A 14,928-nucleotide genomic window follows, 5' to 3' on the forward strand; every position below is an offset into this window, starting at 1 on the left:
ATTCTACCTGCTCGATCAACCCCTACGCCACTGCTATCTTAGTCGAAACATTGCCTACTGAAGTGAAAACAGCAAATCTGCCCGAGTATTCTGGTATTGGTGATTCCCAACAAAATTTTTCGTACAAATCTCTCGAGTTTCACCGTTGTCTTGTTTAACAAGCTACATCTAAGAATTATAGGAAGTATGAATCAAATCAATCGAATTTTCCTTCATCAACTCTCCATTAACATAAAGTTCCCTAAGACTGCAACATATTTGAATTTCATACCAAACATCAAATCCAATTCCAAATCTAAATCCCATTTTTCAAATATCCAAACAGTGTTAATCGCGGTTCTCATAAGTGGGCCCGTTGAAGCAAAGCCCAAAATCTCCACAGCGGGAATCAAACTGGCGCAACCGTCTAAATATTCGGGACCTTGGCACTGCACACCGTCACGAAAAATTAGGGTTTTATTCGTGCGAAATGGACCCGATCAAGAAGCGCAAAATCGATGGCAACGGTATCATAGTGGCAGACGTCGACCCCTTCAGCCCTCTCATGCTCACCGTCGACGATGTACGCAAAATTCTCGAGCCCCTCACACACGAGGTGCTGTTGGAAATTGTCCAAAAAGCCGTACTCCGCCATCCTGACGTTCTCGATGCCGTGAGATCCATCGCTGATCGCGACACCACCCAGCGCAAGCTCTTTATCCGCGGCCTCGGTTGGGAAACCACCACTGAAAAGCTCCGCTCCCTCTTCTCATCTTATGGAGAATTGGATGAGGCAGTAGTTATCCTAGACAAGATCACTGGTAAGTCAAAAGGATATGGTTTTGTCACTTTTAAACACGTTGATGGAGCTATTATGGCTTTGAAGGAACCAAGTAAGAAGATAGATAGTAGGATGACTGTTACGCAGCTTGCAGCTGCTGGTAATCCTGCCGGCGGAGGTCCGGGAGTGTCTGGTGGTGTCGGAGGACTGATTATTCCTGCCGATGTCTCTACGAGGAAGATTTATGTGGCCAATGTGCCGTATGACATGATGGCTGAGAGACTTCTTCAACATTTTTCCATGTATGGGGAGATTGAGGAGGGCCCTTTGGGGTACGATAAGGTGACGGGGAAGTCCAAGGGATTTGCTTTGTTTGTCTATAAAACTTCTGATGCTGCTAAGACCTCTTTGGTGGATCCGATAAAGAATATTGACGGGCATCAGTTAAATTGTAAGCTGGCAATTGATGGGAAAAGAGGGAAGCCCTCTGGGATTGGGGTACCGGGGCCCATGGGAGTGCAAGGAGTTAATCAGGGGAATGGAAACGGAATTGGGGCCCCTTTTCCGGGTGGCCAATATGGTGGAGCAGGCGGGGTTGGTGGACAATATGGTGGTTTTTCAAGTGGGATGAGCGTAGGTGCTGTGGGTCCTGGTTCTTCAGCTATTGGAGCCCAAGATGCAGGGTCAAATTTGGCAGCGGGTGGTGGGTTTGGGTCTGGACCTGGTGGGCCTTATGCTGGTGGCTCTCATTTTGGTGGACCTGTTGGATCTGGGTATGGTGGATTGGAAGGTGCTGGTGCTGGTGCTGGTGCTGGGTCGGGTGGTACTGGTGCTGCATTAGGTGGACCTGGTAGTGGATATGGCGCTGGAGCAAGATTGGGTGGTGGAGGCGCTGGATTGGGTAGTGTTGGTGGCGGAACTGGTGGAGTTGCTGGTGGATTTGTTGGTGCAGGCGGAGCAATGGGTGGTGCGGGTCGCGGTTCATCCTTGTATGGTTTGCCTCCTAGCTCTGCTGGAACGAGTTCTGGAGATTATCTGCAGAGTACACATTACAGCTTGTCTTCCAGTGGATATCAAGGCCAGCACAATCAACCAGCTGGACCATCTTCAGGACCTAGAGCTCCTCCTGGAGGAGTCTACCAGGGGATGCACCCTTACTATTGAGGTAATTTCCCTTGTTTATTTTTGCATGTTTTGTTGATGTAGGTTTTCTGACTGGGTTGTCTGTGCATGCTGCAACTATGTGATTCATAGCCTTTTGGTTCGGTGGCTTTTCTTGATTGACTTATGTCTTGTTACTTTTGGGCCTTTATAGTTTATGGCTGAAAGCTTTTCTGACTGATTGTGGTAATAATTTTTTTGTCCCTGATGAATTTTTTGTGTTCGAATTTGTTTTTATTTGCATGTGGGTGCTACTCCTTTCTTTGAAACTTTTTATTTACTGGATTCTCAATTGAAGTGTAACTGTGTTTTACATTGAATGCTCTAGTTGTGATTTGGCATCTAGAATCGTCATGTATATTGCTGTGTAGAGCAGTGAAAGGCTTCGACATTAATTCCAGCTTTTTATTTGCGGTTATGTTTCTTCATAATTGCAGTTTTATTTTAAATGAATATCTGATTGCTTGCATTTGTTTCTCGTTGCCTGCTATTTCAACTTGCTGCATGTGAATGCTATTTTTTCTGCGGTTTAATTTTTTATCAGTGCAATATGTTTGCTAGATCAATGTTGTGCTAGAGTTGTTGATTTTATCAAATGAAATTCATAGTTTTCCTTACTTCTGTCCTTTCCGATGGTGTTATTTAGCTGTCTGATTTTTCTAGGTGTTGTCTGATTGAGATTAACGTTTTCTTGTACCTTTACGAATGAATGGATGAAACCATAATGAACCTGGTAAATGAATCTGGAGATTACTAGCGAGTAAATTTGAAGTTGTGTGACCTGATAAAAGTTAAGATTAGAACTTGGCCTTTAGATCTTTAAAAATGTTGCCATGTTTTTGGTTTGTATATTGGAGAAACTCATGTTAGCCTCATTGGACAGTGCTAGCAATTTCTGCCTAGAGATCGATGGTGAATACTGCATAATATTTTGTTAATTGAAATGTTTGTCTGTAGAGTTACTGCACTTTCTTTGTATCCATGTCACGTTCATCTCTCTAGACTGTTGTATACTTTTTTGTTTGAACATTGGATGTGAAATAAACACTCTTCCTACGGGAACTCCGTTTTCAATGGGCTAGTGTTCTTTAGATGTCAACTTTAAAAGAAAATATCATACTGCTGAGAGATATGTTCTGCTATCCTGGCAAAGTTTTTTGGATAATAACCTTAAACAAGAAGGATAGAACTAATATGATGTGACACTCGTGACTCTTATGTATGCATTTTTGTTATTTTACCTGCAAATATTTCTTTATAAAGATTAAATTTTGTTAGCAAGTGTATCTTTGTCAGTTTTTTTCATCCTTGGTACATATGGCGCTTGCTGCTTCGATACTGTTCAACAGTTGATTTCTTTGCCTGATTGAAAGTGAATGCCCTTATGAAAGTGTCAGATATTCATGATTGTGGTTGGTAGTCGATATATTTCTGATTTTTGTATTTGGAATGGTTTCCTCTTTCTTGGAAATGCCCAGTCATTACAAGTTGATGCTATCCAAGTGATTATGGATGTACTTCTGCATGTCTTTTTACTTTCTGTAACATAAACTCGGTAGACCTTGTTTTATTGAAATGCTTGTGGTGGCAGAAAAAAGCAAACAAAAAATTATTACTCTGCACAGCTACTTAGCTGCAGTTTATAAAACATAAAAATAATTTTCCATAATGTTATATCTTTATCTTTCTTACATTTGATGTGCTCATATCAGCTAGAGTATCACATTCCTTTTATCTTCTGACTTGGTTTTTTATTTCACAATCTCTTAGAGAACAACCAAACAATGCCAATTATTTGACAACATTATAGTCTTAGCCTCTCAGGAATTTGTTTCTAGGCCTTAATCATTTTTTGTTTATTGTCATCCATTTTTTTTAACTTGCTTTTTCTTTTGGTACATTTCTAAAGCATTTTTTGGTAAAATTCTTGCGCAAATCTACTTTTTGAAAATGATGAAAGTAGCCATTTTTGTCTTTTTTTATTTGGAAGTGATTTGGCTGATTATTATTCTGACTTTTATATGTTTCTTTGTTAGCCTGAAATCTATTTTACCCTGTAAAATGTGGAATGATTTTCAGTTGTGATGGATGTTTGATTCAGGTTAATGACCAGCTTGTTGGCGCAGTTGCCTTAATGGTTCTGGTGATTTCATGAGGACAATGTGAACTCTGGCTTCATGATTTTGATTTGCTGTGTATTTGGTGTCTTCTTCACTTCATCTACTCTTTTGACGTTCTTTCCGATTTATCCTAGTTATTTGAAGTTAGTATTTAAAAAGAGACCAAAAAGGGGAAATGAGGAACAGAAAAACTGTGTAGTGTGTATATTTACAAGGAGCCCACAATACCTTCATCATTTCTTGTATTAAAATAACATCCTCTTTGTTCGTTTAGGAAATACTTTATTTTTCTTTGTTTTGTCTCTTCTGCTTTTGTCTTGGCTTTTTACATTTGTCTCTGCTTTTAATATGACACAGTTATTCATAATTTTTTTTAAGTATTTATAACTCAAGAGGCAAAAGTCAATCTTCTAAAACCAAGAATTTTGAGGTCTTTGGTTTAAGTCCCACCTGAAGGTTTTAGGATTTTATGGGTTTTAGTTAATTGTGAAATGTGCACCTGATTAGCAAATCCAATTGTGCTACAATTAGGTTTTATAATTTTTGTATGCCTGCACTCAGTAATTCTATTCACTCATTTGAAATCAATCGGTATGATGTGTATTCTCTTTGCATCATTTATAGTGTCTCTACAGAGCAATATTGTTGTATCTCTTTGCTGATTTATGTTTTCCCCTTAGTATACACTTCAGACCAATGTGCTTGCCAGTTGAATCTCAAACGGTGAGACTTTGATTTTCAACTGAAAGAAGATAAAAATGATGGTGTGGTTGTACTTTCAATTATTCGAAGTGGTTTATATAAGATGCTTTTTCAATTATGTTTGGTAAAAAATCATGGGAAATGATGCGATGTGCGAAGATGTTTGGTATTTGAAAGTGAGCTTGGTTTATTTTTCGAAACCGATAAAAATAATTTGAATTTATAATTTGTGGTTCATAGATTTGTTGGTTTGTGAAGAAGGTGAATAAGACATGATTTTGAAAGTCGGTAAGATAAATAGCCTGACATTGACTCTTGGAGAACAATGTTAATCAATTTCTGAAGTGACACAGCTTATGTTCCTTGGATTAATGGTTATAGGTTTGGGGATGACATTTTTGCTAGAATGGTTATAGGTTTGGGGGACGACATTTTTGCTAGAACTTTTTATAAGCATCGAGTTTTTTTTTGTTCTTCAATGTCACTTAGTCGTGTGTGATATTTGCTTCTTTTGAGCTTTTATTTTAAAGAGTAATGATATTAATCAGGTATTGAACTTATAATTCCTCGATTAGGATTGGAAGTGGTACTTGATAGTTGATAGATTATTAATAATCAGAGTCTATTTACTAGAAAATGGTTGTATCGGATAATTCTATGCCAGAATTCTCTTGATAAGTTTGTACCTTGGATTTATTGTTATTTCCTTAACAATCTTGCCCATAGTTGTCAATCGCGCGTAGCACCCCGTAGCGCAAAGGTTGCCCGTGGCTATAGCGTATATCGTAGCGAGGGATATTTGAAAGTAAAGCGCCACAAGTATATAAATATATAATATATAGCATATAATAACATCAATTCAAAAACCTTAATTTCCAGCATAATATACATCAACTTAATTGTAAAATGCTAAAACCTGAAATTATTTTAAGTTTTTTCATTGAAATATCATAGAAGACACAAAAATAAAGCAAGAAATGCAGCAAAATTATCCAGCAAAAACCTAAGTACATGCCAAAAAAACCAAAATTAGAAAAACAAAGGACAGAAAATAAGCACGTAGCTTTGCTTGCAATAGTGACGCTATTTCAGCTATCGCGATTGTCGCTATAGTGCCAATAGCGAGGATAGCGAGCGCTATTGCAAAGTTCATGGCGCGTAGCGGTCCGTAGCAATGTGGTGTGGTGTCGCTTCGCCATGCTATTCGCTATAGCGAGGGCTACAGGGATATTGACAACTATGATCTTGCAGCTGTAACTTTGTGTATTTATATGTATCGATCATATTGCTTTCTGCCTTGGACAATTGCAATGTGGAATTTTTTTGGTATATTGTGTGTGAGTTTTTATTCCTTTTTTTCATTAGTTGTCACATGTGATGATGATGCCCTCTAGCCTATGTCCGTATGGAAGGAGATGGGGTGATGTAATGCTTGTAAAAGTTTTGTACTTTTGTAATATGTTGTCTGTATTTGAAATATGTGATAATTCCTAGTGTAAAGCTACACATCGTTGTTAATAGTAAATTATATTAAATGTGTCTCTATTAAGCGCAAGCCGGTTTCCCTAAGCTATGTGTAAGATGAGGCATTACACGTGATAAAATAAAGGCATATGTTGGTTTTAGACATGAGAAGCTAGAAGTTTTATATTTGAAAGAAATTTTGTTAGATATTATTGGTTATGTAGTATGTGCTATACGAATCGTTGAACAACAAACAAATCTGCATCAGTTTGTAGGCAAACTGAACGACTATTTGATCTCGGATTCACGGATCACCATGAATGCGCCTGAAGAATGTCTTGAGTAGGAGGACCAAGGCACATGTATCACGAACAACTACCCTTGTTATGACTTGAGCTCCTTAAAACCAGGTGAAACAGGCATGAGCTTTCAATTAACATGGTTTCACGCTCTTTGGACAACCAGTAATCATTAGAAAAAGCCTTTCTCTGTGTTCTTCTAAATGATCACTAGGCATCATACCTACTGTTAGATAATTGCAAAGATATATAATAACAAAAATTTAGTTTTATCAAGAAGCATAAGTTATTGATTTAATAATTAATGATGCCGAATGGTAATTAGTGCCAAAACAGACTGTGTTTCCGACAATGGCGTGATGAAGTTAAATTAATTTTGTCTTAGAGGGTGTTCATCATTTGAGACTGTAGGCTTAGTAATATACAATATGAGGTCTAATTTATATTATGTTCGCATCCGTTTTAAATGACAAATTACTGCTTTCAATTTCCGGTGTAATGGCTCCTGGTTAATGTTTTATGGCTGTCTTTTACTATTGTCTTTTACTATTCAAGAAGGAAAAAATTGAATTTTGTTATTTACATGGGGAGGGGTTGTCAAAGATCTTGAAGGTAATGGCAAAAGATGTTTGACGTACAAAATTGAGTTGACACTTATTACAACTCTCTCTGATATGTCCTTGAACTATGTGGAGTGAAATCGTGTCCATAGTCTTGATTTTTAGGCCCAACTCAAGGTTTGAAAGAGTGGATATCGTAGTACGTGGTTGTATTCAGATATCTTGGTCAATTACTTACTAAGATTGGATATCTCATGTTGCAGTAAATTTGGAGCGTGGGAGAAAGTTGAAATGGAGTTTTTCTTGATTATAAAAGTTGCATTATAATTTTGGTCTATTTTGTGCTGAATATCACACCTAGAAAGTTTATGTTTGGGTGATGCATCAAATAATTTCATGATGATACCACCATCTGAGTTTTATTTACTGGCTTTTGGCGTTTTGATTGTGTCCAAGTGAAGTTCATCGAAATTTGTGGAAGGCTTTGATAAAAGTTCCAACCCGCCTAGTCGGTTATCAGACGGGAATTATTGTGATTACCGGATAGAATGTTTGTGTTGCTATGTCATCCCTGAAAATTACCTTGTGGGTTTGGTAGGTTGTTAACTAAATGATTAACCACAGCTCTTGGGATGTGGCATTTGTGTGGTGTAATGGCTGGTGGTCAGACTCTAGTACGACTTGATTACGTTGATGTTTAGAAACCAGCATCATTCTTTCTCAAACTGTCCGAAGTTCTGCAACATGGACTGAGAAGATCCCTTCTAAGCACATACTCTCAACCACTAACACTATTCCATAACTCATCCCTTACTACCGCCCCAGTACCCACTCGTGGAGATCCTTGCACAACAGCCGTGTCAATATTGATTTTTATAAACCCAGAGGGAGGTGCAAGCCAAAAAGAAGATCGTGTTTGAGATGGAGTCCTTGGTGAATTCACTGATTGACAAGTTAGAGCGCATAGGAACAAAACCAAAGGGAGTGGAATTAGTGAGCCTTAGATGGTGTTTACAAATGTTTTAAAAAAATAATTATAGACTTTTTTCAAAAATTTACAAAACTTTGTATAGGAATAGTTCGTAATATTTTTTTTTAAATATTAAAAACACTATGTTAATCCCCTGATTTAAAGAATTTGAATTGGATGATCAGTAATATGGTGGGTAGACGCATGAAATTCTAGGTTTTATCGCTGGCTAGCAAATTTAATCTCATGCTGTCCCAAAAAACAAATTGTGACGATTTATTGTACACTTTCAAATATAATAATATGGAAGATATTTAATGCCACTCATTCGTTCCATCATGATCTTTGAAATGCCTATTTTAAAATTTTGTTAATCAAAATATGTTTATATTATATTTTAGTAATTTGAAAATTTAGGATATGACAATGAGACATATAGTTTTATATATGTGGGTTAAAAAATTTTTAAGGGTTTTGTGGTCAAACGAAGAAATGGTTTTTTAGTTTTATTAATTAATTTATATATGTATTGTTAGTGTAATAAATAATAATGATAACTTAATAAATTGACAAAATCAATGTAATGGGTAAGCGTGCGCAAGTTGAACCCAGCAAGCAATCAACACGCGCTATTCTGCTGAGGAGAGGCCGAATGGTCAGCCATAAAGGTCGATCTCCGATTAGTTCTCTTTTTATTCTTTTCTAAAATTGTGGTATACTGGCTTTGTTTCTTATTTTATTATCTTCTGACTTGTACAGTCGATATCATCAAGACTTCTACCACAAGATCATCTCATTCTAACGATATATGAACTTTACCATAAATTTATATAGAAAATTATAGAATGATGTTTATATTTGGTGAGTATGATGATAGTTGCGAAACTGATGTTTCCTGCTTTCTGTTCAGATGGTTGCTACGGTTGGTATTCTTGTTATTTTCGTGTTGAAATTGTTGTCAAACTACAGGTCTTATTTTGCATTTTATAATATGATGACTTTTCATTGTAACAATAGATTCGGTGTTTTACAGCTCTGAAATGAAAAGCTGCATTTGAAAAAAAAAATGGGCTGAGAAGAATCAGAACCTCGACTTTGAATTTGAAACAGCGTTCTATCTTTGTGCACGATAATCCTGTAAAAGGATAGCGTACAAAATTTCATTCCATATATCAGGAACCCCAGGTAAGCACCAGTGAATGCAATCAGCAAAGTTCTTTGGATCAGATCTCTGTTCTCTGGTCAACAGCTTCCCTTTCCTTTCGCCAAAAACTGAAGTATGTCCATCCTTTCTAAATTCTGACAACTGTGTAATGTTTAACACTCTTACATTGACCTTTAGCTGTCTGATAACATCTTGTACGATTCCCATAATGTCAAGATTTGATCCCGTTCCCCAGTATGCTCTTTCAATGGGATGTGCCTCATTGAAGCAGTTTCCATCTGTTCCAGGCTTCCATTCCCAACTCCTGCACATGAATTTTGTTACATTTTTTGTTCGATGTAATTAAGTTGTTTATAATTGCCGTGCTCCGGTGTTACTGTACTTGATCACAAAAACTTATAATGTTCATTCTCTGTCATGGTCCCTATTGTAACTCACCACAAATGTGTTGGAGACATTGTCATGAAGAAGATCTTCTGAGTTACAGGATTAATACTGGATTCGATCCAATTTGCCCATGTTTCCAACGCCAATCTGTATGCGGTGGTAACGTTGTATTCTTGGAGCTTGCCAGTTGATCCATACCTGAAAAGCAAGTGCCAAATCAGGGAACCAGTTTCAGGCAGTATGGAGACTATGTATCGCTTCCAATCCCCAGAAAATTGCAGGGAATAGGCGAAATTTTAGAGCTGATATTCTTACGTTGCGTTGATCACAGGTTTGTACATCCACCAAACGTAACTCTCGAAGATCAAAATGTCGACTCCACTCCACTCCCTGCCATGCTTAGCCACTGAATCCAGCTTCACCAAGCGTTTCGATACGGTATGATTTGTTGCATGGTCTGATATGGATTCTATTATAAAGGGTGCCCAGTAGTACTCAATGGATGCATTGAATTCCTGGAATTTGGTTTGCAGTTTGAGATACGAGTCTACTTCAAACTAACGTGAATCTCCGAGACACATGCACTTACACAAGCATGTAAACGACAGCCATGCAATTAAGGGTGGAGCGAGACTAGTGTTCAAGTGAAGCTAGCGGTTCGTTTCGGCTTGATTAATCCTCCATAGATTTTTGAAAATTTTCAGTTTTGACGACTTGTTATATACTTGGATGAGATGAGATGTGCAGTTTCATCGCTTCGATCTGTTTTTCTCGAACTTGAGCAACCCATGCCTTTGAGTTTAGTTCAAGCATGTGACTAAGCATGCAGCCGACGACCCAAGTTCTAGTACTAAATATAAATTAAATTCAAATACAGGATAACTCGAGCTCGAGCTCGACTACGCTTTGTATGTGTGGTGGGATACTGGGAGTGAAAACGTCTGATATTGATATATACTTTGGAGGTTAGACTGGAAAAGATTTGGGAGGACAAATTAGTACCTCAACTTTGAAAACTTTCCTTGGAGGTATCCTTTGTAGAGATGTCTTTCCGGTAGACGGAATTGCAGATTGTACCAAACATATCATGGACTCAAACATCCCTCGTTGTATTGAATCTCCCACAAACATAAGTCTTTTGTCTCTCAACATCTCCATTAACTTCGAGCCATCAAATCTGATCAAATTGTCGGACAAAATCTCACTTAACAATTGTATGTAATCACTAGTAATCCGATATCGTGTGCGTTTTTTCTTGTGCTATACTAGTGTTAGTAAATTAACTACCTTGGCAAATTGCATGCATTTGGTTGCCACCTCCAATTCTGATACAAAGAATCGGGCCTTCCATTTTTGACACAAGTGGTTTGTTTAACCAAAAAGGGGCACTTGTCTTCTCTGTAAAGAGGATAACTTACGTTGTCCCAAACCCACCTACCTTCAAATACATTGCATCCATCTTCAATTATTTCTTCCTTGTAAACTTCAATGGGAACTCTGGCTGTTTTATGATCTCTCCACTCAAGATTGTTCCTTAAACCATCCAAGACAACTCGGGCTGCCCCTAGTGTGAGGACTGACATCAATGCTAACCGGAAGATGTGGTGGAGCCGCCAGTATTGCCGTCTTATCATGGTTGGAGTTCCAGCGGAGGAGGGCAGTAGTGTATTGGTAATGATGGTGGATTTGGGATGTTAACGTTTCTCGAGTATTAAATTTTTGTTACCTTGGCTTTTAAGCATGCATATTGTACCTAGTTGTGAGGTGTAGCTTGCAACTACTGGTTGGTAAATGTAAAGTGTTTGGTGCATGTAAGTTTGATTCCTTTCCCTTAGTAGATTGATCTTTTGTTTAGATTGTAGCAAAGAGCTTGTTAAAAATATTTAATTATATGATATATTCATGTCGTTTTGGAGGATTTTCACATCAATTTGGTGTCATTTTTCGAAGTATCTTAAACTGTGTGGTATTTCATATGTTGATTTTTTATTTGATAATTTAAAAATCTTAACAGTGATAAAATAGGGTAGATCACAGTTTTTTTCCCTTTTTCCAGATAAAGGTAGATCACAAAATTTGAATGAGAAAGGAAATTATTTATTATTTGTTAATTTTTATTATAAAAGGATTAGCGCTGTCGGAGTCACGAATAACGGTTTCCCCCATGACATCATGATATTAATCGATTCCGTTCGATTTTCCTTTAATGTTGCAGATGTCTCCGGAGGAATTCCGGCTCCATATCAGGTGCGTCTCTCTACCTATCGCGGCGTGCTTCTCATTCGTAGCGGGCACCGGACCGGAAGTAGCTATATTGGGAGCCGCCGGCAGGATTGGCCAGCTCTACTAAACTCATGAAGTTGAATCTCCTTGTCTCCAGGCTTGCACTAAAAGATATAGCCGGGACCCCAGGCGTCGCGATGAAGTCATCCACATGGACACCAGATCGAAGGTCTCACGCGCTTCTTTTTGTCCTGTTTCGATCTTGAATTCTTATTTTTCTCGTCGCTTTGATTTCTATAATTTCCGTGTTATTGTTTACTGTTTATCTAGGGTTTTTGACGTTTTTTATTCATTTTTGTATCTCTAGTTTGCTTCGACGATTTTGGATTTTTGTCTTCTGATTTTAGTTTTATCTGAACATAAGGTAGTCGCCCCCTCAATTAGTTTGAGACTTTGAGTGCAGCATCCTGTTTTAATTTCAGTTTCTTGTTAGGGTAGGTAAACCATTTGCAAACACTCTTTTTTATGTTATATAATCGATGTAGTTGAAGCATAAGCAAGGGCAAAATATGTTTTGAGGAAGCCTGAAACCTCGATCTCCCGTAATTTTTTAATTCAAATTTCGTGCATGTTACCTCTGATCAATGTTGTTTCTGGAATCTGTGAAAGAACATTCAGCATCTGCTAGAATCAGTATCAGTTGTATCTTTCACATGGTTTAACGTCTTTCTTGCTTCTCGAGTTCTGAGTCAATTGAGTGTTCATAATAAAAACAGCTATGCAGGCTCTGGAGGGTTCATACATATTCATAATTGAGTGAGTCTATCCTATACTGGGAGTTCTACTCTTATGTGTTTGTATAAGATGTTTGTGCGAATAACTCACTGCAAAATAGCAAAATAAAAGTGAGATGATCGCACAAACTTCTTATACAAAAACAGAAACCCGGAGTGCTTACACCCGGCGTAACATAGACTCACCTTTCATAATTCTATCTCCATCTGTTGTACCAAAAAGCCCGGCATGACTGCTGCTGGCCTCTTAGATTAATGCTTGGAATTGGCATTGCCCCGACGGAATTCCTGACATTTTTTACTGTGAATTTTTTTCTTCTTCTGAAAGTCCATATAATAATGAGTGCATCAACATAATCAGGAACCCTGTGAAATTCAAAGTACCAGTTGCTGCTGAGGTATTCGGGAGCAAGGGAATATATGATGAGGAGAAACTGATCGGCATGACCACTCTCGACATGTTCAGGGCTAAGACGTTTCCGGGCCAAGCTAAAGTCAATGTGGCAGGTGTGGAAAAACTGTTTGTGCTCTCATTTTATTGTGATCAACCGTTATTTCAGATTTGTTTTTTTTCTCTGAACTTATTGCCATTTTGGATGATGTGAATGTACCTTTGGTTGGTGATTATACTGGATCTTTTCACTAGATTTTTGCCATTTCAAAACGCATCCAGATATGGGCATCTATCAGCGCAGATCTGATGTGGGTATCAATTACATGCGTTTGACAATGGACAACACCCAATAGCACATTTATCAAATGAAGACATCAAAGCTCTAACAAAACGAAAGCAAGATACGATGGTGGGACAGAAGTGTTGAAGCCAAGGCTGGAAATGGTTCATCTACACTTTCCGTGGCGCAAGTCCAAGAGAAAATTTATCAGACAAAAGCATCAAAGCTCTAACAAAACGAACACAAGATGGCAGGGACACAAATTGTTGAAGCCAAGGCTGGAAAGGGTTCCGCCACACTTTCAATGGTGTAAGTTTTCTCTTATATTTGTGGTTAGACTTGTATTTGTGGTTAGACTTTTGATTTTGGGCATCTTGATTCAAAATCTCATTTATAAGATGACACCAACTAGAAGCATTCAAACACAGGAATCTTCTGCCTTTCTTATTTGGTTGCACGCTTTTATTTTAACTATTTAATCATATCTAATATATAATTGTCGTATCAAGAAATCTTTTCACGTGGCAAGACGGACACTTTGTTTTGGTAGTCATTGTTCTTGTGTTCTTCTGTGCTTGATTGAGCAGAAACGTGACAACTACGCCCTTATATCATAACTATGGTTATGAATTTTTAAACTCTAATGGTTCATAGCGGAAAATGTTTAATCCTAGTCTCTCTCATTTCCTCCGTTCTATAACGTTTGTCAACCGAGAATTTTAGTTAATCTTACCATTAAATGTACTTCTATTAAGAATCACTTCATTTTGAGATGTCTACTCGGTGTTGTTTTATTATATTGCTGAATACCGCCATCTATGGTCTTTTGAAGATGATAAGTTGATTGGAGGAAGGTTTTTCTTACAATACTATCATTTCCGAGTAGCTACACAGGGGCCACACTTGCTGATGCTTTTGAAGGTGGCTAACGTAGTACCCCAGATGTGGAATTTTCGTTTATACAATGGACCATGACTGAGCTACCTTTCGTTGGATCCAAGATTGTTTTTAATTATTATGTAGTTGATATTGGTTTCTCTTCTTGGAAACTCGTCGTATAATGGAGAAAAAAGAAGTTAAAATTATAAGAAACGTAGCCACATGGATTATGGATAGATCACTATGTCATAGAGAGCTGGTTCAGAATATATGGTTATTAATTTAATGATTTTACATCCACAGGTGAACTCGGGAATGCGGAAGTTCTTTGTTTTGACTCACCTCAAATTTCTACTTAGAGCCACAAGTACAGTCATAGCTAAAAGTGGAGTTGAAATGTTAGGTTGAGATGGGTGTCAAGTTTTACAGTTCGATCGAGAAGGTATCATTTTTGCTCGAGGCTCTTGAAGCTGGAACTGATATGCGAGTCCTATCTTTTCCTTCTCGCTTCAGAGGAGGTCGACACCTTCAATTGGTTTAATAAGCTCATAATGATTGACCTTGAATAATCCCCAGTCGCACAATTTGATTGAATACCAGAAAATGCGTTTTTTAATTTTGAATCTGAGTCTAAACTTATGAAAGAGTCTGTTGAGGCCGAACAGGATGAAGTGCGAAGCACGCTACGGAGTGACAAACTCGATATCACTTCAACGGACTCCTATTTCTAGCCTCTACATACCCATCCGAACCGAGTGTCATGTCAATGT

The 14,928-nt window shown here is 37.8% G+C and overlaps 2 protein-coding genes and 1 long non-coding RNA gene across 16 annotated transcripts; 1 reads left to right on the top strand and 2 right to left on the bottom strand.

The window, feature by feature from the left end:
• Positions 1-321: 321 nt before the first annotated feature.
• On the top strand, positions 322-14,843 carry LOC142521746 (UBP1-associated protein 2C-like). 14 transcript variants are annotated; one of them, XR_012814377.1, is made up of 4 exons: positions 322-1,925; positions 12,967-13,112; positions 13,252-13,588; positions 14,462-14,843. XR_012814377.1 is itself a non-coding variant. In XM_075624917.1 (2 exons), exon 1 carries the CDS (start codon positions 470-472, stop codon positions 1,922-1,924), a length of 1,455 nt encoding a protein of 484 aa, XP_075481032.1. In that variant the 5' UTR covers positions 322-469; the 3' UTR covers position 1,925; positions 14,462-14,843. The 14 variants fall into 14 exon arrangements, 9 of the variants coding, with proteins under 9 accessions (XP_075481032.1, XP_075481027.1, XP_075481025.1 ...); XR_012814375.1 differs by having other exon boundaries at positions 13,279-13,588; XR_012814379.1 differs by having other exon boundaries at positions 13,301-13,588.
• On the bottom strand, positions 2,576-4,023 carry LOC142521749 (uncharacterized). Its single transcript, XR_012814380.1, has 2 exons — positions 3,646-4,023; positions 2,576-3,608 (listed from the first exon to the last, which is right to left on the bottom strand). It is a non-coding gene; the product is annotated as an uncharacterized LOC142521749 (long non-coding RNA).
• LOC142521748 (protein trichome birefringence-like 31) lies at positions 9,151-12,040 on the bottom strand. The gene is made up of 5 exons (XM_075624918.1): positions 10,876-12,040; positions 10,591-10,765; positions 9,904-10,103; positions 9,640-9,786; positions 9,151-9,505 (listed from the first exon to the last, which is right to left on the bottom strand). The coding sequence occupies exons 1-5, from the start codon at positions 11,220-11,222 to the stop codon at positions 9,151-9,153; spliced, it is 1,224 nt and encodes a 407-aa protein (XP_075481033.1). The 5' UTR covers positions 11,223-12,040.
• Positions 14,844-14,928: the final 85 nt, after the last annotated feature.

The sequence above is a fragment of the Primulina tabacum genome, chromosome 13, assembly GCF_025594145.1.
Source record: "Primulina tabacum isolate GXHZ01 chromosome 13, ASM2559414v2, whole genome shotgun sequence".
In the NCBI taxonomy this organism is placed as follows: domain Eukaryota; kingdom Viridiplantae; phylum Streptophyta; class Magnoliopsida; order Lamiales; family Gesneriaceae; genus Primulina; species Primulina tabacum.

What these genes read in the sequence shown, in the direction of transcription:
- LOC142521746 (XM_075624917.1), top strand. Translation starts at nt 470, where the DNA reads ATGGACCCGATCAAGAAGCGCAAAATCGATGGCAACGGTATCATAGTG.
- LOC142521748 (XM_075624918.1), bottom strand. Translation starts at nt 11,222, where the DNA reads ATGATAAGACGGCAATACTGGCGGCTCCACCACATCTTCCGGTTAGCA. An exon ending in AATGCATGCAATTTGCCAAG is followed by an intron (nt 10,766 to 10,875) that starts GTAGTTAATTTA and finishes CAATTTGATCAG; the next exon opens with ATTTGATGGCTCGAAGTTAA. An exon ending in GGAAAGTTTTCAAAGTTGAG is followed by an intron (nt 10,104 to 10,590) that starts GTACTAATTTGT and finishes ACCAAATTCCAG; the next exon opens with GAATTCAATGCATCCATTGA.